This window comes from Phalacrocorax aristotelis, chromosome 1 (genome assembly GCF_949628215.1).
Source record: "Phalacrocorax aristotelis chromosome 1, bGulAri2.1, whole genome shotgun sequence".
Classification (NCBI taxonomy): domain Eukaryota; kingdom Metazoa; phylum Chordata; class Aves; order Suliformes; family Phalacrocoracidae; genus Phalacrocorax; species Phalacrocorax aristotelis.
The window spans coordinates 138,818,822-138,840,963 of record NC_134276.1 but is presented as its reverse complement, the minus strand read 5'-3'; the positions used below and the strand labels follow the sequence as shown (position 1 = coordinate 138,840,963).

Sequence of the window (22,142 nt, the reverse complement as noted above, 5' to 3'; positions counted from 1 at the left end):
AAGCTTGAATTCCCAGACACACAAACCTGGGAAAGAGTTTTAAAGGGACAGGTAATAGTTAGAAACTAATTTGATTACATTGAAATGGACCAGTCATTGGTCCAAATAAATGCTTATTAAGGGACCAGTCTTTCAGGTTGCTTTTAAATGCAGTGCAGGCTTTGCTTCCATGGCTATGAGTGGGAATAGAATATATTTAGGATTTCCCAGGAATCAGGTCTTTGCTCTGCAGGCTTCTGCTCATTCAAATGGTTGGTTATGCAAATATATTAAAAAGACTTAAGTAAATAACACTGCACCCTTATAAGCTTGGTTTATTATTTACATATTTAGCAACAGAGTCGTATTGTCCCTTTTCTGGAGTGCCTGGCAAGGTCCATTTCAGAGTGAGAGCATAGCAGCCAGATATGCATTCGACATTACAAAGAAAAAAAAATCTATCATTTAAGATTATATACAGCAGTTTATTTAAACAGTGATTAACTTTCATCAGCAGTATGCGTATTTTTGTTTTCTTTAAGAAACCCTGCCATTCTCAATCACAGCTGCACTCCTCCTGCAGCTCCCTGTTACTCACTGACTTGAACGAAGCTTTACAGATATTTCACAGCCAATTACCATCCAGGTTTATTATGTTAAAATTAAGGCAACTGGAGTCAACAACCACTGCTGAATGAAGGTAAAAGCTTGAGAACATTTTGCATAACAGTCATCAGCGTAGCTGATAGCTATTACAGTGTTCTTGTGCAGTAAGCCTACGCAGATACTATCTCTCTTGCCTGTCTGTTCCAACATGCATCTCATCTCATTTGCAACCCTTTGCTTTAATTAGCTGAAGCCTTTGCTTCAGTCTTTCATATGTCAACCAGCCTGTGTACACTTCCATATTTTTAATCAGTAGCCTGTTGTCTTTACTTTGTCATTCGCACTAGCATATAAATCTGCCCTTCTTATGATCCTCACTGCTTGGTAGAAGTCAAAACATGCTGTTTAATTTTCCTGTTCACTGATTTCCATTTGTTTCATGTTCAAATGCTGGCTCTTTTCCCCCTTTTGGGCATGCTGTGAGCATTAAACTTAGTGATTAAATGCCAAAAAACCAGTCCTTTTCCCCTTCCATGCCCACAAATGGGTCATCCTAATCCTTACTTGGATGCTTACCTCAACAGCGTGCCCTGCGCGTGTGCAGTCAGCCTAAATGGGGCTAGCTGCCTGGGACCACCATAGGCTGACAAAGATTAGCTAACAATGGCTAATAAAACAGGTGCAAAACTTATGTGCTCTCTTAGGGTTGTGACTGGCTTTAGCTGCTTCTTCTCATTTTTTAATTTAATCTACTACAGCAGAATATTTTGTTTCACCCATGACACAGCTGAATCCTGGGACACCAAGACTTAAAAATAACCAGATGTAAAAGAATAGGAGGGTGGCATCTGGCTGTCCTCTGGCTTTCAGATTTTCTGGTTCACTGGGGGGGAATCTGAGGCTGTCTGTAGCTGTCTGACAGGTGTGGTGGCTGGCCCTGACATTTGTGCCAGTGGCTGATCCCCGAACTGAGCCTGGAGCGTGTTCAGGATGTCGTCTAGCTTCTGGTCCATCTGCATGACCTGTTAAGGAATCAGAAAGCAGACGAGGTGTCAAATGGTTGCACATGCTTCTGGTGAGAGGCTCTCTCTGGCCAAAAGCTCTGGGAGGATAAAGCCTGGCAGGGAGCATTAGTGTTTGAGGACCACTAGTTTCTTTGAGTTTTGTCTAGCCTGCTGCTCTAGGAAGGTTGAATGAAGCTACAGTCACAGGGAAGGGTGTAAAGCTATGTGAAGTGGCAGTAGAATGACAGGACATTGGTGGCCCGAGCACTTGACCGCTTGAGTCAGCCATTTTGTCTCCCAGCCTTTTCCCGGGGTTGCCAGCTTCTCTCGGTGATGATGCATCCTGCAAATATCTGCCCTGAAACTCTCTTTTGCTCTTTGGTTTATCGTGAGTGTTTTTTCCCACTACCTCTCCCAGTGCTTCACCACCCTTAGTTGTAGGACATCATGCTTTCCATTACTGTCTTGGGAAATGAAGCAGCTCCCCTCCCTTCACACTGTAAATAGATGCCTCTGTGATACATGTTACAGTCAGAGATCCTACCAGATATGGTGTTTATTCCCATGCATTGTTAAGAGGATAGCCTACTAAAAACCACATAATAACACCAATGACTTCATTAAAAAAAAGAACAACAGTTCTATAGGAAGCTTGACATGCTAATCCCTCCTCTCATTTCTTTTCTTTCCAGCTGAAATTTCTAAGGCATAGTCCTAAGGCAGAGGAGTCTTCTCTAGTTATTTTTTAAGCAGGGAAAGGCAAATCTGGATTTTTAAAGGGATGCTGCTTTTATATTTTCCACTGCTTTTTGAAATCTTGGCCTCTATCGAGGAGCCCCCAAGCAGGCATTATCCTGTTGTTCTGGTAAGGCTTGCCATCACTGCAAATGGCATCCTGCTCACCTTAGCATCAGCCAGTGGGATGGGCTGAGGACTGTTGACTGCTCTAGTTTGCTGTAAAGGCAAAACTGTGGCCAGCATCCTGTAAGCAACTGGGATCACTTCTAAGGATGCTTGAATACAGTGCAGCTTTGTGTAACAGATGAGCCCAAGAAAAATGAGCATTTTGAAGAACATTGGATGGTTCACTTTACAGTTATCTGCTGTGAAACTCTGAGCCTCTGAAAACTGTGATCTGTCCCAGTGGGTCTAATAAACTGATAGCAAACCTTTTAAAGTGATATCAGATCTAAACAGAGCTTTCAATAAGAAGGGAGTCAGAGAGAATGAGAGAATGAGAGAGAGAAGGATTCCAGCCTTTTTCTGTGCAATGATAACTTTGGAAATAGCCATTGGCAGCATGGACTGAAAGTTTAGCAGGATGAGATTGCTTTACAAACCAAAGCAAAGAAAGTCACCTTATCCACTTTCCCCTCCTCTGCCTTTTCTCACTCCAAGTGTCTGCTCCCCTGGGGGCCCCCCAAACGTCAAGGTACCAGGAGATTATTCAAGTTATATCATTTTGGCAACTGCTATTATTCTCTCCTATATACAACCTGCTGTGGGAAGGAGGAGTGGAGTATCTCTCCTACCTCATGAAGGAAGAGATGTGCTCATCTCTCTTTCATTTCTACTTTCATGACTACTGTCTTCTAGTAGAAAAGTCCCTCTTCCTGTCTCTTCTTTGGTGTGGGTGCGGGTTATCTGAGGCAATATTTTCAAGCAGCAAGGAAGGAGCATTTAGGGTAAGGGTTAGATAGTATAGCCCTTCACTACGATTTGTTCCTGAGTGCTTTCAGCTGCATGGCTGGTGCTGCCTGAGCAGTGACAAGGGTGGGCAGGGCAGGGTGTGTGGGCATGGGAGGATGGGGGCTGCTCATTGCAGCCCTGCCGGGTGCAGGGTGGTCGGTGCCAAGCCTGCCTTGGGATGAGTCACTGTCAAACAGCAACTTGAGTAAATATTGACACTCTTTAGTTGAGGGGAAGGTACCCTGGGAGAAGCTGTGTCCGACGGATGTGCAGGCACCACCCGGCCAGCCGGACCCCATGCCACCAGTAGTATCTTTGCCTTTTCCCTTATCTAATATGCTGCTAGGAAAGAGCAGTCGATGCTGCTGTGGAAGGTCTCTCTCTGTGGTGTGGTCACCAAGAGAAGCACTGACAGTGCTCTCATCTTGGGCACAACAGCTGCATATTCTGCTCAGCACTAAATTGGTTGGAAGTCTGGAAGCCACTAGTGATTTAAGGGTTAAGCAGCATGGAATTAATTTAAAAACCACAGCCTTTATTTTCTCCTCCATTCTTGAAAAGCCTGTTTGGCTGATGCTGGTAATGACTCAACAGAATCTTTCTTAAGCAGAAATGTTGCGCAGAGCAGAAACTAAAGCAGAACTAATACATTACAGTAGGGTAAAGAGAGGTGTAGGCAGGGAAATGGGATCAGGCAGATGAAAGACCTTTTGGGGCTTTCTTTTGTGAGGCTTTGTTGATTTTGATCTGCACACTTGATCTTAGATAAGCTACGCCTGCATATGCCATAATTTAAACTCGCTGTATTTCTCTGTATTTTGCCAACTCAGTGAAAGAATGTGATGGGGAATAATTTTATGCACTTTTCTTTCCAGGAGAGGAGGAGGGTGGAGAACGTAAATATTCATTTGTAGGGAGGGAAAAAGAGAAATTCATATATACGGGAGTAGATTACACTACACTTCCGTCACACCTTCCACTCAAGGATCTGCAAATATTTCTGAACATTAATAAACATAGCTGCTCATTTCTCCTGTGTCAGCTGTATATATGGGAGGGTTTTAATGGCCATTTTTGAGATTAGAAGCAGGACCCTGAAAAATTAAGTGACCCGTAAGAAGATCTCTTCTAATCCTTAGCTTTGTTGTATTTTATACACAGGATCAAGACACCACTTTCTGGCTTCAGATGCTCTAAAATATGTCTCACTTTGAACATGCAACTACGCTGGTAAAACTTTAGTCAGAAAGACAAATTCTTAAGTACCTTGTCGAATCGGAGCCTATTAAAAAGGGGTCAAATTTGGAGGCTGGTTAACTGTGATTAAGGAGTGACAAAAGGAGAGTTGTGGGCACTTCGAGGCTTGACTGAAGTCAGTAGGATGACTTGCAGGGTCAGAAGACTTTTCACATATATGAAGGTTTTTCACAAGAAAGTCCTGGTTTTAAGTTTCTCCAAACCCACCTAGCAGCAATTACTTTCCTTAAGCCCAAACGGAACAAGCTGCCGGTTTTGAGTAACACATCCAGGCAAGCACACGGGCAAAGGGTTAAATTGAGCAACATGTTTTTCGGCTGAGTAAAGTGAGAAGCCATCCAGGGCTGGCTGCAGAGTTTCCAGAGAGATATGATATGCCCCTCACAGGCTCGGTGGAGACAGGTGAGTTTGGCAGCTGTCCACGGGCAAATGGCAACAAAACTTCTGTTCTCCCACATCACAAAAGCACTCTGGAGACGATCTATAAAATTGTTAAAATGCTTTTATATCCTTTCAACTGCCCTGTAGAAAGGAGACTTGCAAAAGCAGTTTAAAATATTACACTGTTGTTATTGGGGCTATGAGGTGAGCTGAAGGAGTGTTGAAATGTACATTCATTTTAACATCCCCCTGTGAAAAGGCGCTGGACTCCATGGTGACATGCAGGACTGGCAGTCAAAGAAAATGTCTTCCAACCAGCTCCAGTGAGTCACAGCAAGCCCTGAAGGGGAACTGGGTCAGTCAACGTGTGGGACGCAGGGTGTCCCTGCCCTTCACCTTGAGCACCAGGTTTGCTTTTAATCCCCATGTGCTATTTGAGGTTGGTTTTGACCCTCTGTGAAAGCTGGTGTCTCAACTGTTTATCTAAATACCCCGGTTTACCTCAGCGAGCTCCTGCTGCAGAAGTGCCTTGTGTAGAAGGGGATCCTAGGAATGACAGCAGCATGGAGAGGGAAGGCTGGATCATGCTGGGGATTTGCCACATGCTGGACAGATTCCTAACTCCCCTGAGAGCTTTTTTCTGACATGTTTTGCACACACACCCACCATAAACAAAATGCATGTGCGGAAAACTCAGCTGGAGTAGCCACATAGTGTCCCCCAAATCCTCTCACTTTAAGCCAGAAAAACATCCCTCCCCTCAAGTTGTGCCTATCTTTTTAATATGACTTCTGGAGGCTGGGAAAGCCAGTATCAATTATGTGCACAACACACTGACTTGAACTATTTCCAGAGGAGTAGCTGAATGGGAAGATGGTCTGCTGGAGCACTGAAGTAAATCTGTAAACCCACAAGCATGCTCATATGTTGCTAAGTAGGTGGAGCTTTGTATCAAAAGCTAAATCCCATAAATCAAATAAAGTTGCTGTCACCTCCTTAAGGCTCTCCTCTCTCCCTGCCTGTAGTAGTCCTACACAAACTGATCAAAATGGCGGAGCTGTACAGCCTTTGCGCAGTTGTCTGCAACATGTCTGGGCTGCTGGTACCGGGATGCAGCACAAAATGGAAGAGGGAGAGAAGGCAGCCCAGAGTCGTGTTACTAATCAAAATGTCACAGCGCAACAATAAGTTCTGCTTTTGGTTAAGCTGGATTGACTTTGGCTTCCTGTTTGCCTCACTCAAGTGGGGAAAACTATGAAGCTGTGCCCACAGGACAGCCCAAGGTGTCATGGCAGGGGTGGAGGACTGTAACAGCCACTGCATTGTTGAGCCCCATCCCCTGCTATCAGAGTTGCTGTACGATGCATGCTTTAGATCTAGAAGCCCCACAAGACACCCAGGCTTCCTCTCCCTGACATGTAGCCCTCATCCCATAACAAACTGTGGACCTAAGCACAGATGACCAAGAGCCACCAAAGCACAATGGGCCACAGGACGTGAGCAAGGGCATTGCCAGAGTGTCTGCAAGGTGTTATGTGATGTTTTTCATCTGCCACTGCAAAGTCAACCACATCTGGGGCCAGAGCTGCCATGGCCAGCTGCCCCATTGCATGCAAACACAACATCCCAGCTCAGGGTTTCCAAACCATCAGAGTCCTAAGCTTAGCCCAGTGAACACCCCTTTTCTGGGCTGACAGGCTTACCACCACCTAGACATGCCCCCAGGACCCTGCCATTTCCTCTGTTTCCAGCAGGTCTCTGTTTGCTGCAGGTTCTGGTTCCCAAGGTAGCTAAAATGAAGCTGGATCCACTCACTGCAGCTCTTACAAAATGGTGGGTAGGATTTATTTTGTATGGAGAGAAGAGTGTATGTGAACCTTTGTCTGGCATGAGCTACTCTACCTGCACATACTTATTTCTCAATATTCTCAGCTTGTTATCTGTGATAGGTCACCCAAGGTCCAATTCATAGGAGCAAAAGGTATTAATTTAGTACAATCAGATGTGATTTAGTTGAACTAGTGCAATCCATTTTATGGATGCTTTCATTTCTGACTCATGTAACGTACTGATTTAGCTTAAGCTCATTGTCCAGAAATTCGTGCCGTTTTCTCATGTTGACCAGGTCTGTCACATTATTTTCCTTCTCATACCAGATGGTGGACTGATTTGATTAGATCCTGTAAAGCCTATGTTTAGCTTTATATGCACATCTGGTGTTGTAGCTTCTCTCTGCCTATAGTTACACCCAATTATTCAAACATACTAATTGCCTATCGTACGGTCTGAAGTCCGAACTGTTTATTTTAGGAATTGCTTTATATTTTAGCATGTTCCTGACTGGATTTATTGCTGTCCAGAGACTGCTGATTCTGGGAAGGGAAATCTTTTCTCTACAGCACTTCATGCAAAACTGCCTCCCTTTCACCTTGTGTGTCCCCATTAGAGAAGTTTCACTGAAGTGAAATGCTGAAGCCACTGAAGCATTTTTTTGCTTCCTTTTAGCGTGGTCAGACAATGTGAATGTTGATGTAGCCTGTTGGTGGCAGTCTGTGAGGAAGCAAATGGACATGCCAGCCATAGAGACCTCAACTAGTTTGCGGAGATTTCTCCTGTGCAAGGTGCGGCTGTAGTGCAGCCTCTGTGAACCTGGTCCGACAAAGTGCTTATGGATGTGAGTGCTTGAAGCATGTGATGAGTCTTGCTGAGGTCACCAAATATTTAAGTGCTTTGATGGACTGGAGCCAGAATGGTCAACAGTTTGCAAGACTATACCTTTAGGATAAGCTTTTGGAGTCCCCTAAAGTACTTATACACACATATGCACGGAAATATATCTGCACCATTTCTTAAGTCCCTGAGGAATGATAATTGGCATCTACCATGGCATCCTTCATGACATGACTTTGGCATTAATATTAGGAGAGAACTGGTGGTTTGTCTCTCCTCTTAAAACAGCAACAACAACAAGAGGGCTTTGATAAACAGGCTCCCATTAACTGACTGTTTTTTGGATGAGTTGTAACAGATTTGGAACTGGCCTGATTCCTAAAACAATGCTGTATCTCAAAGCAACGTTGCCAGGTGGCATGTACTCAGGGAAACATCTCACTGTGGTATGTCAATGTCTTGTAGCCAATTGACAGCACTCTCTGGCCCAACACTGAGCCGTGCAGCTCCTTCTTTGTTCTGCTGAGGGTGCAACTAGCACAGAAAGACCAGCTTCAGTCAATGAGAGCTTTTGCCACTAACCTCAGAGGTCAGGTAAACAAGTAGAAGCTACACAAAGCACGCTTCCGTGACAGCCTGTTGTTCTGGCAGACCCAATTCTCCAAGAACACCAAAAAATATATAAAGCACCAGACTGTCTTGTTTGACTTATTCTGCATACCCCTTAGCAGATATTGGTTGTTTATTTTCATTCCATGAAACTTATCTAGATAAGTCCACAATTTTCCACGCCTCCCTTCCTTTATCCCAAACATCCCCACCCATTCTTAGGTCAGGTGTTACAACCTTTGGTGGCCTAGAATATAGTAATCTTTATTTTAAGTATAGCTTCATTTGTTTTGGTTTCCATCTACCTTTCCTGTTTAAATGAAAACACAAAGGTCCATCCCTCTGCACTTTGTTCCTGGGGTATTTCCTGTCAGTACCCTTTTGGAAAGCATTATATTTTTATATTTCCTATGCCATGCTTGCACTGGTGAACCTCTGCAGTAAGACCTGTGGTTTTGGTTGCTGCTTCTGGTGTAAGATGCCACTTGCTTAATTGCTAAGCAACCCTCAAGAGTTCACCCCTGGGTTTCTAAAGCAGGCCTGGTCATCACACAGATTATGTTAGCAGTGTTACTGCTTCAGGTAAGGTGTGATTTTTTTTAAAAAATGAATCCTGGCTTCCTAAGTAAATGAGGTTTAGCTGATGATGTATCTACGTATATGTTGCCACAGCAGCTTTGGAGTAAGCTGCCCAGCTTCAGACACATTTGCCAGAGAGACAGAGCCCTTACAGATAAAAAGGTTGGACAGATTTCTGAAAGTCTGGCACTTGTGCAGAAGACAGACATCCAAATTAGTGCCTCATTGAAGGAAGGGCAGAAGAGGAAGGTGAACTGTATTATTAGACCCCAGAGAATCCACACAGGATGCCCTGACCACAGGAAAAGCTTTATTCAGCTCTTGCCCCTTATTAGCCTCGGATAATCAACCACAAAATACAGAGCCACAGGAAACCAGGCAGCATAATTTCTACTGCTCCCATAAGCACTTGTTTCTAGCTGAAGAAGTTCAAGCGGTGCCACACTTTGAGTGGACACAACCATAACTTTCCACAGCTACCATTATGCAGCAGCACTTGGCTGCTGGGTGTACTGTTACTACTGAGGGAGTTTGTCCCATTTTAGCTATATGCATATGCATCTGTGTGTCTGTTTCCAGCCAGTGCTTTGAAATGTTTGGTTTTTACCCCTCATTTTCCCCCAGTAAGTAAATCAGACTTTGCAGGGCCCCCTCTCTCTTGATTTACATACATAAAATACATAAATGGTTATTTTGGTTGTTGCAGGACATTTCATTCTTCACCCTCCTCCAGATCCTGCTCAGATCCTCCCTGTAATCTTGCCATCTCTCTTTGCGACATCGCTCTTCAGCCACACCCTGGATGACGCACTGCCATTTCTCAGCTCATTATATTGTGTGGCTACAAGTCCTTCTGCAAAACCAGCGTGGAAAGAAACAACACACAAAAATAACAAAGCTAGTCCAGCCTCAAAGGTGGATATGCAGCTACTGTGAGTCACACCTTAATTTCACAATAGAGCAAACTTATGCTCCAAGATGCTGATTAATTTAATTTTTAAATCTTTAAACAATACTGGACAGAGAGAAACAAGAAAAAGAAAATGCAGTACTGAGTATTTAAATGGTGCCAAAGAAATAAATGACCTTAGCCTTTCACTAGATGGCTGTGATAAGCTCAGCATTTTAGATGGGTGTGATGAACTCAGTATTTGTGCTTCACCTAAACATTTGAAGAGGTGGAATCAAGTTTTCTACATTCTGATTGTTTTGCCTTTACTTTTGCTTTTTTTGAGCTTTATTAAATCTCCTCCATGAGAACAAAATCTAACTCCACCAGCCTCATGGCTAGATAGGCTTGACCAGTTCCTGTAATGGGGAAGACACTTTGGGCTGTGCTGCAGCTGGGTTGTTTCTTTCAGCTTAGTTGCAAGGATTACTTACTGATACTGAAATCAGTGGGCAAATTCACTTAATTCAGGTCTGCTGACCTGACATCTAGCATCTAGTTAGCACAGCTGAGGAACTGTGTATGACAAGGTAACATTTATATGCCTTATGGCAAGCATTGATACACAGCTGCTCTCCATTGACACTCACACACAAAAGCTTTACTTCAAATTATCAGTCCATCTTTTCTTATAGATTGGCAAGAAAGGCAAAGAGAGAGGGAGAGGGAGTGTTATTATTGGGAGGAGCACAGGCATTATGGTGATGGTGATCTAGATAGTAAGACATGTAGGTACTAGAAAAGTTCCAGGCAGTTCTTGTAGGACTAGACCAGGACTTCATAAACCCAAGCTCCAGTCTACTCCCTAGCACAGCCTTCTTACATTGAGGACCTGTCACTTTCTGGATGAGTCTCACCAATATTTTGTTAACCACATGAATCAAACAATCTGCCATTTCTTATCTTTCTGGCATGAAATCACATGAAATTGTGTAGGTTTGCATCTTGGTACAAAATAGAAGACAGAGACCTACAAAAACTAAGAGCAATCCAAATGTTGACTGAAATGTTGGCTGTAGGAAGGAAGTAAGTTGTATTGGCAAAAAGAACAGTCCCTGTTAGAAGAGGACAGGAGGAGAGAAGATGGTGGTGCTCCTTTGTCTTTCCCACCATTGGCTCTGTGAGGATTGAAATGGACACGGCAGAGCAAACACAGGGCTGGATGTGTGGCACGGTGGTCATGCCAGGAAAAAAAATTTAATCAGGAAACAAAAGGATGATTGTCTAGGGATCAGAGGATGTCACTGGGAGGCCACCATCTGGGCTTCTATTTTCAGCTCTGTGAAAGAATTGTCATGCCATTTTAGCCAAACCCTGTAGCAAAACTAGGGTCTTTGTGCAGATTTGTGCCGATGTCAGGAAATCAAGCCTACAACATGCCTTTCGTTGTTCCAGGTGAACTTGTGCCTGGACATTCATTTTGATGTGCCCTATTTCAGTGAAAGTGATGAAGTAAGCTTGATAGGAGCCTAAGGGTCCTGTAAGGGTCTTGGAAAATGAAAACTGTACCTTTGTACTATGCACTGTTGAAAAGGGTATATGAAAACTACTGCCCTTATTTCTTCTCTACTCTGCATAGGACAAGTCTCTAGGTTCACCTTTGTGTAACAAATTCACTGAAACTCTCACACCCTTTGAAGGATGCCGCAAGACTTGCTTAACGCATGCAACGCAATTTGAGGAAGAAGCTACAGAAGCACAACATGGGGTTATGTATTTAAATCATGAGGATTACAAAACACCATTGTTTGCTCATTAAAACACAGAAACCCAGAGCAAGTAAAATATTATCAGACAGCGCTGATTGAGGGTGTAGCAGTTCATGATTCTTACTGATTCAAACATGCTTTGCTGAAACCTTTGGTTTTAGCCTGTCTGGCTTATCTGTCATTTGATGGATTTTACTAGCTTGCTTGTGTATACCGGACCTGATTAACAGCACTGCCACACACATATTTTTAATGAATTCTTGAAAAAGTCATGGCAAGTGGGTGGACACAGGACTGTCTGGTCTGGTTTTGCAGCTGCAGTGACCTGACATTGAGGGTGCCTGTCTGTCTGTTCAGTTATACCAAGCCACAGCATTTGGTCCCAGATCAGCAAAAGCCACAGGCATAAACTCTTCAGGAAAAGCAACTACACAGCAAGAAACGGTTTGTGACTTGAGCTGAGATTGATTAGCACCTGGAAGGGTCTGAGCAATACGTGGGGTGTGACAGCATAAATCAGTGCATAAACTGGCTATAGCTACAGTAACTGTGGATGCAGAACATCGGAAGAGATTGCAGGGAGAATGAATTTGACTGGATTTGTCTTTTCTCTCCTTCCCAAGCTAGAGAATGAATTGCACACTATGTTCTGTAGCTAGAGATGTCCATAGGCATTTAAAACACTGACTGAGAATAGAAGACTGTGTAAAGCAGATTTTCCAAATCCAGAATCTCAATGGTGGACATTTTCCATTTCTTTTGTGCTTGAAAAATAACAGAGAATTTTGAAAAATCAGCATGACTACATCCCCAGGGGAGACTCGAATAAAGCATTAATTAAAGTAAAGAAAGGGAGGTGTCTTATTTGAACTCTGCTGAGCTAGATGGATTACCTATGAAAGCTGGCAGTGACAGGACAGCTGTATGAAGAAGCCTGTGGCATAAGTACCGGTGTCTTATACAAACAACAGGAGACAGGGCAGGAGACGCAAAGCCATAATTGCCAGATAGATTTCTTCCTCATGAGGCACATGCTAAGTCAGCAGAAACCTGCTTCAGTTTTCTGTTGCAAGGCACTGCACTGTTAATTAATAAAAAAAAAGCCTCGGTTATACCTACTATCGCTTTTACAGCTCTTTAGCCTTATACTTCAGGGAATACTGCTGGGGAGAAGAATATTATAGATCTTGTTCAGAGAAACAATAATTTTTCTCTTGCATGTCTCTTCTTTTTCAGATATCATTGCAGAGAAAAAGCACAGCAATAAAACGGGACAAGTATTAACATGAACATTGAGGTCTAGGAATATGAGAATGGCCTGGTGAGATTTCACTGTCCCAGCATTTAGTAAAAAAATTTAAACTAGTGCTGCAGTTTAATTACCATTTTGGGTTACTGGCTTTTTTTGAGGTTCTAGAGGTAGAACTGGGAAGCCATGGAGGTCTTCATGCCACTTTCTGCTGTGGGGGAAACCAGATCTTTTTCAGGTCGATAAGCTAAAATTCTTTAATAAAGTAGGTACTTGTTGGGACTACTGCGAACCCAACAGATTTAATTGCTTAGCTTCACATCTATTTGCTTTTACATTGCTTTTACTCACCGTGAACTGACTTTGATCTACTAACTCAATATAATCTATAATAAGTCTAAGCCGTATTTAAAAATGCCTGGGTTATTTGTTGTTATGCAGTATTTCTCATCCCTTTAGAGCAAGCGTGTTTAACTCCATATGGAACTAGTTATCAGTGAGAAGGAAAACAAGATATCTATCTTTTTGTTAATTAATACTTTAGAAAGTTTTCACTTTCATGTTTTAATGCATATTAAAAATCCCAGCTGTGACTGCGTGGTTGCCTTTCTGCACCAGCAGAGTGTAAACCAAAAATGACCATCACCATGAATCCATGACATTGAGGCTCTGGTTTTGGCTGCCTGACCACTGTGCTTGGTTTCCTTCACTGCATGCCCAGCCCTGAAATCAGGATGAAAGAGCGTGCTTAAGCCCTGCTGCTGCTGAAAGGCATCGCCCTGCCCACCCCAGCTGCACCGGCCTGCTCTCCCTGTGCCATACAGGTCCACAGTCCAGCCTTGGCTGGACTCAGCAGCAAGCCCAGGAGAGCTGTGCAGCACAGCAAAGCCTACCCATGTAGGAGAGCTGCCTCCAACCTGGATCCCAGGGCCACAGATGCCTCCCCCTCTGTGCTTAAATGACTCTTTTACTACTTGCATGTTACACAGGAACGGGGGAAAAGCAAAAGCCCAAAGTGAACTGGGGTCATATGCTGTGCTCCAGCTGAGGCACTGTGTACCCCACAAAAAAACCTAGGGTTCTTCACCCTGCTTTCCCTTACCTCTGGTATAGTCAGCTGAAATGTCCACGGTAAGGCACACAACTGCTTTTGTCTCAGAATTTGAGCTAAGGTTTTAATTACTGATAATAAGGAAGTAGATTTTCTATCCTGCAAAAAGATTTACAATAAAATAAAAAAAATTCCTCCAGACCCCCAGACCATGCCAAACCTGCGTAAAAGCAAATAATTTCTTTGCCATGAAATCTGAATTTTTCCCTTAGTTGCTAATAATTTGCAGAAGACAAAATCAGTGTGAAATACATGTCCCCACAACTTTTCATCTTTAAAACCACTGAAATACCTCCATTCAAATCTTCACTTGGTTTTACTTATTTTTCCTAAAGAGTTCATCAAAATCAATATAATTTTCTGTAATACAGCAGAACCTGCAAATTTTGTGAGGGAAGAAGCAGTTAGATGTAAAAATCTCCTGCCAGCTCTAATTCAAACACTTGTGACTTAGCATACGCCAAAAGGGCACATGGTCTTGCACGGATGGACAGCATGGGAGCCCCAGGGGCCAGCCTCGCTTGCACAGCCCAGGGAGGAGTCTGGTAGACCTGCAAGCCAGGAGGTCTCTACTCCCCTGAGGTATTATGTGCTCTGGAAGGGGCACCAGGCCATAGCTGGCACTGTGCCGAGCCCTGTAAGGACAGGTTAATTTTGGTACTCCCCTCCTCTCCTGGTAATGGCGGGAGATGTCCACCCCTCCTCTCTCCTGGCCAGGGTAGCTGACATATGTTGTACTACCTGCCTGCTGCTCTTTATCACATGCAGGGAGTGGAAGTGCCTTGATTCAAAATAATTTTGTATGATGCATTTATTGGCAGCCAGCTATTTAAAAAACTCTCCTATACCCTGCTAGCCCCAGGTGGAGCCCCACATACATCCCCTGGGTGCAGGGCTTCCCCCAGTCTGCGGAGGCTGTTATTTTCCTTGCCTCTCTGATTTAGGCCCTTGTGCATGGTGTTGCCCCAGTTACCACCCTTGGGCGATTTGGCTGCATAAACATCATCACTATTTTGGGGCTGGTGCCCTTCACTTCTATCCCCAGCCCTTACAGGAGAGACAGAGGGGAGCAAAAGCCATGCGTACAAGGGGGTACCGGTGAAAGCTTGCATATCCATGCTGCCAGCCAAAACACCATGCCTTCCCCGCAGGCTCCTGCTCATCGTTTCCCTCCCAATGGCCTCCCCTGGGAACTCAGGTGAGCAGGGCGAGGGATTACTCAGCTGCAGGCGGTTGTGGTGCTGTACCCCAGGGCAGAGCAAACACCTTGGTACAGGATTTTGGACTCAGTTCTGTTTACCCGCAGCACTCGGGCACTGCTGGCAAATGCAGCAGTCTGAAATATCATTTTAAAGCTGGCCATGGCACTCATAAGTGGATCTGCACAGGCAGCCAGGGAAGGTGAAATCCTCTTGTTAGCCACAGGGCAGCATGGTGTGGCAATTAGTATGTTAAGCAGAGCTGAGAGAGACTTTTGTAATGAAAGCGAAATCTTGGCTGGCCCCCAAAATCTGCAAAGGTTCAAGAACCTTTCAGTAAACCTGGATTGAGCCTTGGCAGATTTATAATTTCAGGGAGGAACAGTTAAAAACACCCTGGTTTGTGCACGATTTTGAGCCCAGACCTGGCCACACTTGGCTCTTCGGGGGTTTTGCTTTGGGTTTTTTGCATACAAATCCAAAACACAATGTAGACTCAGCAGGGAGGAACTGATGCAAACCAAAACTGCTGAGTTTTGCACAGCTCTAATTATAATCTCTTCACAGTCCTGGTTTTATTTATTATTGTTTGTACTGTGGTAGCAGCGCGGGGCTCCAACCAGTTTCAGGGCCGCGCTGTGGTAGGTGTTGTAAAGGCAGAAGGAGGAGGCAGGATCCCTGGCCTGAAGAGTCTATAATCTAAATAAACAAAATATATAAAGAATGAAAGAAAGACATAAAACACGTAAGCAAAGTGATTAGGGGGTGTTGGCAAGACAACTCCTTTTTCTTAGCATATACCTCACCCACACATAAAATCGTGCCTATTTACTTTATAAACTCTTTGGGGTCAGGGCTGCATTTTACAAAATGCTGAGGGGGATGGATGTGACAAATGACTGGAGCAATGGAGCTGCTGGGGGTGGCAGCAGATCGGCAGCCCCCAGGGTGGCACCTCCAGATTTCGACAATGAGGGTGGTGGTGGGAGGCAGGTGATGGGGAGACGGGTGGGGCGGGGACAGAGGAGACAGACTCCCTAGCTTGGTCAGAAAAACCATTGCATGTACCACGATGACCTCAGACAAGTCACTGGACTACTCTGTGCTGCAGTTTCCTCCAGGGTTGAGCAGGACTAAAAATATTTCCCTATATGGCATAATTCTTCCTTGATATAAACTGCTTTGAGATACTCAGGTGAAAGGTGCTAGTGGAATGCAAAGATTTATTTTTCATAAACCTCCTCACATATTCTCGTCACTGCCAAGTCAAGGCCTGAAGCCAGGAATCTTAGAGATGCATATATCTCTCTCACTATATATATATCTATATATAAAAATACATTTATGAACGAGGCCAAGGTATATTTTTTGGAAACGAAGCCTGAAGTTAGATTTCCTAAATCTATATTAAGGGACTTCAATGAACAGCCAGATTTAAAATCAGGAGAGTTACTTCTTTAAATCTAGATTCAGGAGTCTAACTATAAGTACTTACTTGAAAATGTTTAGCCACAAGCTAGCTGGAAATTTCATATCTTAAATGAAGCTTTTAATGTCTGGGTTTTTTTTCTTCTAGGATTTAGGTGACCTAAATCCTAGGTGGGCCAGTTATTTTATCCCAATTATTCACCATTCTGCAACTATTAATTAAAACAAACAGGTCTCTGAAGCTATTTCTCACAACAGGGAAGATTTATATCTGAAACCGAAGCCTGGTTTTTCACTGCGTCTATTTTCTACACTGCGTAAACATCCAAGTTTGTTATTGCAGCAATCACCAGTGCAAGCTCTCAGAGCTCCTTGCCAGGCTTGTGATATTTATTGTTTGTTAAGTCCCAGCTCCTGGAGTGAAGGGATTAGATGAGAACCTCAGCTTGCAGTTAAAAAATGATATAACTTTGTGCTGGACCACAGGGCTGGTGAGAGAAATGGGAAAACATGAGCAGAATGTACAGTCAAGGCTCCAAACATCAGAAAGGCGGGCAAAAAAGAAAACCCCACATGTATTATTATTTTTAAAGCCTAAGGACTCTTAAACCAACCTCCCCCTTATAATTTGGAAGAGTGTGTGGGGGGGGGCCTGACTCATGGCTTCTGACTGCCAAAGCATGGCCATGGTGGGGTTTACTCATTGCCTTATGGCTGCCCGGAGGTTTCTCACCAAGGGGCTGCTCACCCCTCTGCTGAGCTGCATGTGTTTGTTATCACCTGGTATTGGGCTACTGCCACTTCTTTCCTTTTAAAACAACCTCACTGAGGCATTCGTTTTTGAAAATATCCTGTGCAAGGAATTACCCAGACTTGGCAAAGAGAGACAATAGGTCAATTTCTGGCCCTTCCAAATCTGACAGAATCCCTTTAGCTTTCAAAAAAAGAAGAAAAACAGAACTATTAAAAAGTCTCAGCTGCCAAATAGTAAGTCCATAACAATGTAAAGCAAATGTAAATATTATATGATGAAATGTATTTTTTTAAAAAGCCCTCTTTTCTCAGCAGTTAGATGGGCTTTATATACAATGGGAAGATTCATTCCTGAATGTAGCTCCAGTGCATGAAACAAACCTCTGTGTATCACAGTCTAAAAGATCTGTTTTACACGAAACAGCAACTGAGGCATCACCTTTGCCTTGGGAAAAGCTCATTCAGCCTCCTGATTTATGAAGGCTGTACTTCTCACTGCTCTGCTTCCCGCCCTGCCGTGCCCACAAACCCTCTAGGGAGAGGAGAAAAATATGTCTGCAGTGAAGGAACCTAGCTATTACCAGTGTAACTAAAGGACATTAATAATGGAAAACCAATGTGAAGAACACAACAAAAACACAAGCAGGAGAAAAATGAGAATGTTTGTGTGTGGAAAAATAGCTATACAAGGTTGCGGTTTAGGACATGCAAAGATCTGGTGTGCATTGTTCATCGGGCTATGGATGGGAGGCTGGGGACGCAAGCGGGGGCCTGTAGCCGGCTCTGGCCAGACCCTGCGCCTGCCCATGCCCAAAGGCATGGGAGTGAGCATGGAGAGCAACCCTCCTCTGCTTTCTCACCACTACAGCCCCGAGGAAAGGTCCTGTTGACAACCAGGGTAATGCCATGGGTGTTCTCTACCCTGTTTCTTCTCCGCATGGTGGGATCTGGGCTAGACATACTGGTATTGGTTCTAAATGAAGTACCTGCTTACTGGAGATTGGGTGCTTGAGAGGAAGGAAAGGATGGGAAGATGATACCAAAGCTTTAAACAAAACCTCATGACTGCAGTCATAGGTGAATTGTGCTGCTCAAAGAAAGCAAAGAACAAATCACCCTTGACCTCCCCTCTACCCTTGAATGGGTCCCTGCTGCAGAAGGTGCACTTGCCAGGTGCCTGCAATAGGTCTGCAAACCAGAATAATATTCAGCTCATTGCTGCTGGGAGTTGTCCTTCCCTTGCCACCGTGGGTGCTATCCGTAGCACACGGCAATAACCTCCGTACACCAAAGGCAGGGTGGATCCCAGAAGAGGCAGGAGGGAGGGACATGGACTTTTCAGCTGGCTGAATGTACGGTCTATAGCCTTATTGCAATTTATGTGGTCTACATTCATTTACATGGGTACAATTCATGCCTCTCTTTAGGGTGCAGTTAAACCTGAGTTCTAGTTCAAGGCGAGGCTTCAGGAATCAGGACAGTTCTAGACCAGCAACAGATGCAGGCAGTTACAGCTTAGAGGAGAGATAAATCTCCTCTTGCATGAGTGAATTAATGCCAGAATACCCTGAAATCCCACTATTTACCAACAAACCTTGAATTATGAATGTTTGTGAATCTCTACTGGGGCTGGGGTTAGGCATGCAATAATGAACCAGTATCGTCCTTTCTGTTTCACACATACTTCATGAGCTGGTAGCAGGCAAATGTTGGACACACTAGTGCTGTCAGCTGCCCCAGTACACTTCAGGAACATCATTCTTTCTATTCCTGCTGTTAATTCAGCAACACACCCTGCCAATAAACCATAGCAATAGATGTCTCACAGGTCATCATGACTACAGAAGAGCAGGCTGCGTGCCAACACCAGACAACTTAGCCACTGACCACAGATGCTCTGGGATAGCAAAATTCTCATGGGTAATGGCAGCCCCTCCTGAACTGACGTCTTCTCCCACTGAGGTGTCCTGGGGCTGAAGGGATAAGGCAAGCTTCCCATACTTCTGGAGCTGCAGCTGATCAACCCAAGGTTGCAGGCTGGTACAGTCCTACCATTTTGTGCTTGCTGTTCTGGTCCAGAACGAGTCAGCCCTGGGATGTCCACAGCTAGTAAAACCTATGTCAAGTGTCTTTGCTCTGCCATGTCTCAGCCTGCATAAGCTGTTAGGCAAGGCCCACCATTGTCTTAAGGTGACAAGGTAGGGCTGAAGTGGCCTCCAGACAAATCACCACACACCCAGCGCTCGTCTCCAGGGAGATATATGAAGCTAGAACAACCGGGTACCCACTGGAAGGAAAGATGTTAAACCAGAGCTTTCTGTTTTATTACTCTTCTGCAGATGGATCAAGGGAAAAAGGCAAGTATCCCACAATAACCTGGAAAAAACCTCAGTACAATGCTCGAGTCTGTGGGATGTACCCTCACAGAAAAGCCCATCACCTAATGCAGCCCCGTTGTTGGCACAATGGTGCAATTAAACTGAAGCACCATTTAAGACTTTGGAGGCTTAGGCTCAAGAATGCCATGCCCAGACAAATTCTGCTGTAAAGGCAAAGTCAAAGTGACTTAGGCAGATTTGTAGATTAAAATGGAAACGCCCTCACTGTACTGATTACTTATGCCATTTTATTTTGTCCTTCACTTTTGAAGAGAACTGTTGTGTGAGCGAACAGAGCTTCAGTTTTCTTGTTGAAACTCCTGACGCCACTGATCCTCCACTTACATGCAAAGCAAAGCTATGTGTAAGTCATAGGGTCAATTTGTTTACCTTGCCTGTGGCAAGAGCTGGGTTCATCAGGTTAATTTCAGTAGTTGCTAAAAGGTCTTGAAATTTTTTCTGCTGTCATATGGCTTTTGCCTTTTTTTCAAAGCAGGGGGTAACCATGGACTGTTCAAAACATAATGAAGTAAACAACATTTTTGTGCATCAAGCTCATCCTGCAAATTAATTCATTTGCATTTCTAACCCTTTCAAGTGAAGCAAAGTCATACAGATGTGAGCAGTCATTTAAGGATTTTAAGGGTTATGGTTCACATCATCCAAAATTGATTCCAGGACTACTCATTCACAGAAAAGGGAAAAATGAAGGTGGACATACTGGTGTGTTGGGAAAAATGGGGGATTTTTAATTAAAAAGAATTATTTTACAGCCGCTGCTATTTGTTTAAGTTCAAAGCCTCTGGGCACTTCCATGGTCCACACTGATCTGTTGTGAATTGCTTCTTTGTTGCTGGTTCTAGCACAGTTGATTTCATATTGCTGATTCATCTAATGGGTTTGGACTACTCTTGTTATCCTTTCAGATAATGGACCATTGAGCCTGCAAACAAGTTTGCTGTCTGCTTCCATCAGCTGATTTACTTCAGATTTCTAAAACTGAGTAGTTCTAGTTTTTGGCGTTTGTGCATATAGGAAAAGTGAGAATTTCAGGAAAACCAGAGCAGCGAAATACTCTTTTGGCCAACAAGCAGCACGTCTCAAATGCTGCTAATGAGAAGCAGTCCTGACTACAGGAATGAGTTAATCCTGAGATAAGTCTCTAAATAATTTGCCATTAACCATGGCTATTGATTCTGCTGCCTGGACTTAGGTGAAATTGCTATGTAAAAGAAACACAGTGGCAATAGCAACAAAGTACAGTGTTTTCTGGCAGACTCTGCAAGCCCCTTCAATGCAGGAAGCAATAGATTATAAACAAGTTTTATTTTAATCCCTGCAGGACATATTGTGAGAGTCCAAGAACAAGACCTATTTTTCTCAAGGCCCTCCAGAGAAAAAAGTTCTTGAGATCCCAATACAATATCAAAGAGATCAGTCAGTAAAGAAAAACTATCTGTTCCTGGCAAGACATCAAAACATTTCCCACAAGTTTATAGTTGTCCAACTGATCATCAAAGAAAAGAGTTTTGGTTGGGTTGGGGACTTTTTAGTGCCAAGAGGTGTTATTGATTCTGAGACGCTTGGTATTTTCAAGTATGCCAGCCAAAGGACTGCTGAGGGAACATAAATGGTCCTTAATATGTGAAATGTGTTATCTCTGGACTATTTTATGCATAAACTGGCCTTTTTGTGAGCAAAACATTTAGTGGCATGCCCAGTGCAGGCAGCTATAGTGCATGCAGAAGCTTCTATTTGCACATCCCACCATGCAAACAAAAAGTGAGCATAAATGTATGTCCTGTGAAAAAACCTGATGTCTAATTCTTAAAAGTATAAGTCCATTAATTTCTACTGTGCTCGCCATGAACACATCACAATGGTTTATTTTCACACTTTTTTAGGTAGGGAAATACCCTCGGAAGCAATGAGAGATTCAGTGGCAGAGATAATTTGTGGTTTAGCTGTGAAAGGATCCAGGACCCAGTTTTATAATCTCTCGTTTGTAATCCCATGAAGCAGAGGAGCGGAAGACACACAGGACACGATCTTCTTCTGCCATATGCAAATGCAGAAAAAAAGCCCTACTGTATATATCTATTTAACTGAAGCTTCCACAACATTAACTGTCCCACTGGATGAAGCTAAATTTCTAGCTATGCTAGTAAACGCTCTGGGTAGAAATGCATGTTTTAGCAAAAATGCAGTGCTTTTGCTGATCTAGCTTCTGCCAAATTGATGAAGAAAATAATAGTGAAACCATGTTTATGCCCATCTCAGCGGAGCTAACCAGAGCTTATGGCAGCAGCGGTTCTGGGAAGTGCTGACCTAAGGAAGCCAGCTTTCCTGTGGCACTGATGGCTTGATATGTGGGTTTTCTCTCTCTCTTTTCTTCTGTGTTTCCATCTCCTGCCCCTCTTGCTCTGAGGTCCCCAGGCCAATGACAAAGGGCTGATTGAGCGGCAGTGGCCAGGGGACAGCTGCAGGGGAGCAGCCCTGCTCCCTGTGCTGAGTCACCAGCAGCAAGGGACAAATGTAAATACCCCGCAGGCTTGCTCGTAGCCATCATGTGGGCTGGGCTGGGAGCTGGGG

At 43.9% G+C, this 22,142-nt stretch overlaps 1 protein-coding gene across 1 annotated transcript in view; it reads right to left on the bottom strand.

The window, feature by feature from the left end:
• Nucleotides 1-294: 294 nt before the first annotated feature.
• Nucleotides 295-22,142, bottom strand: part of LOC142065609 (potassium voltage-gated channel subfamily KQT member 1-like) — a 516,224-nt gene continuing 494,376 nt past the window's right edge. The window contains exon 17 of the mRNA XM_075111896.1: nucleotides 295-1,607. Coding sequence (XP_074967997.1) covers nucleotides 1,452-1,607 — 156 coding nt within the window. The 3' untranslated portion in view covers nucleotides 295-1,451. The remainder of the gene's footprint in view (nucleotides 1,608-22,142) is intronic.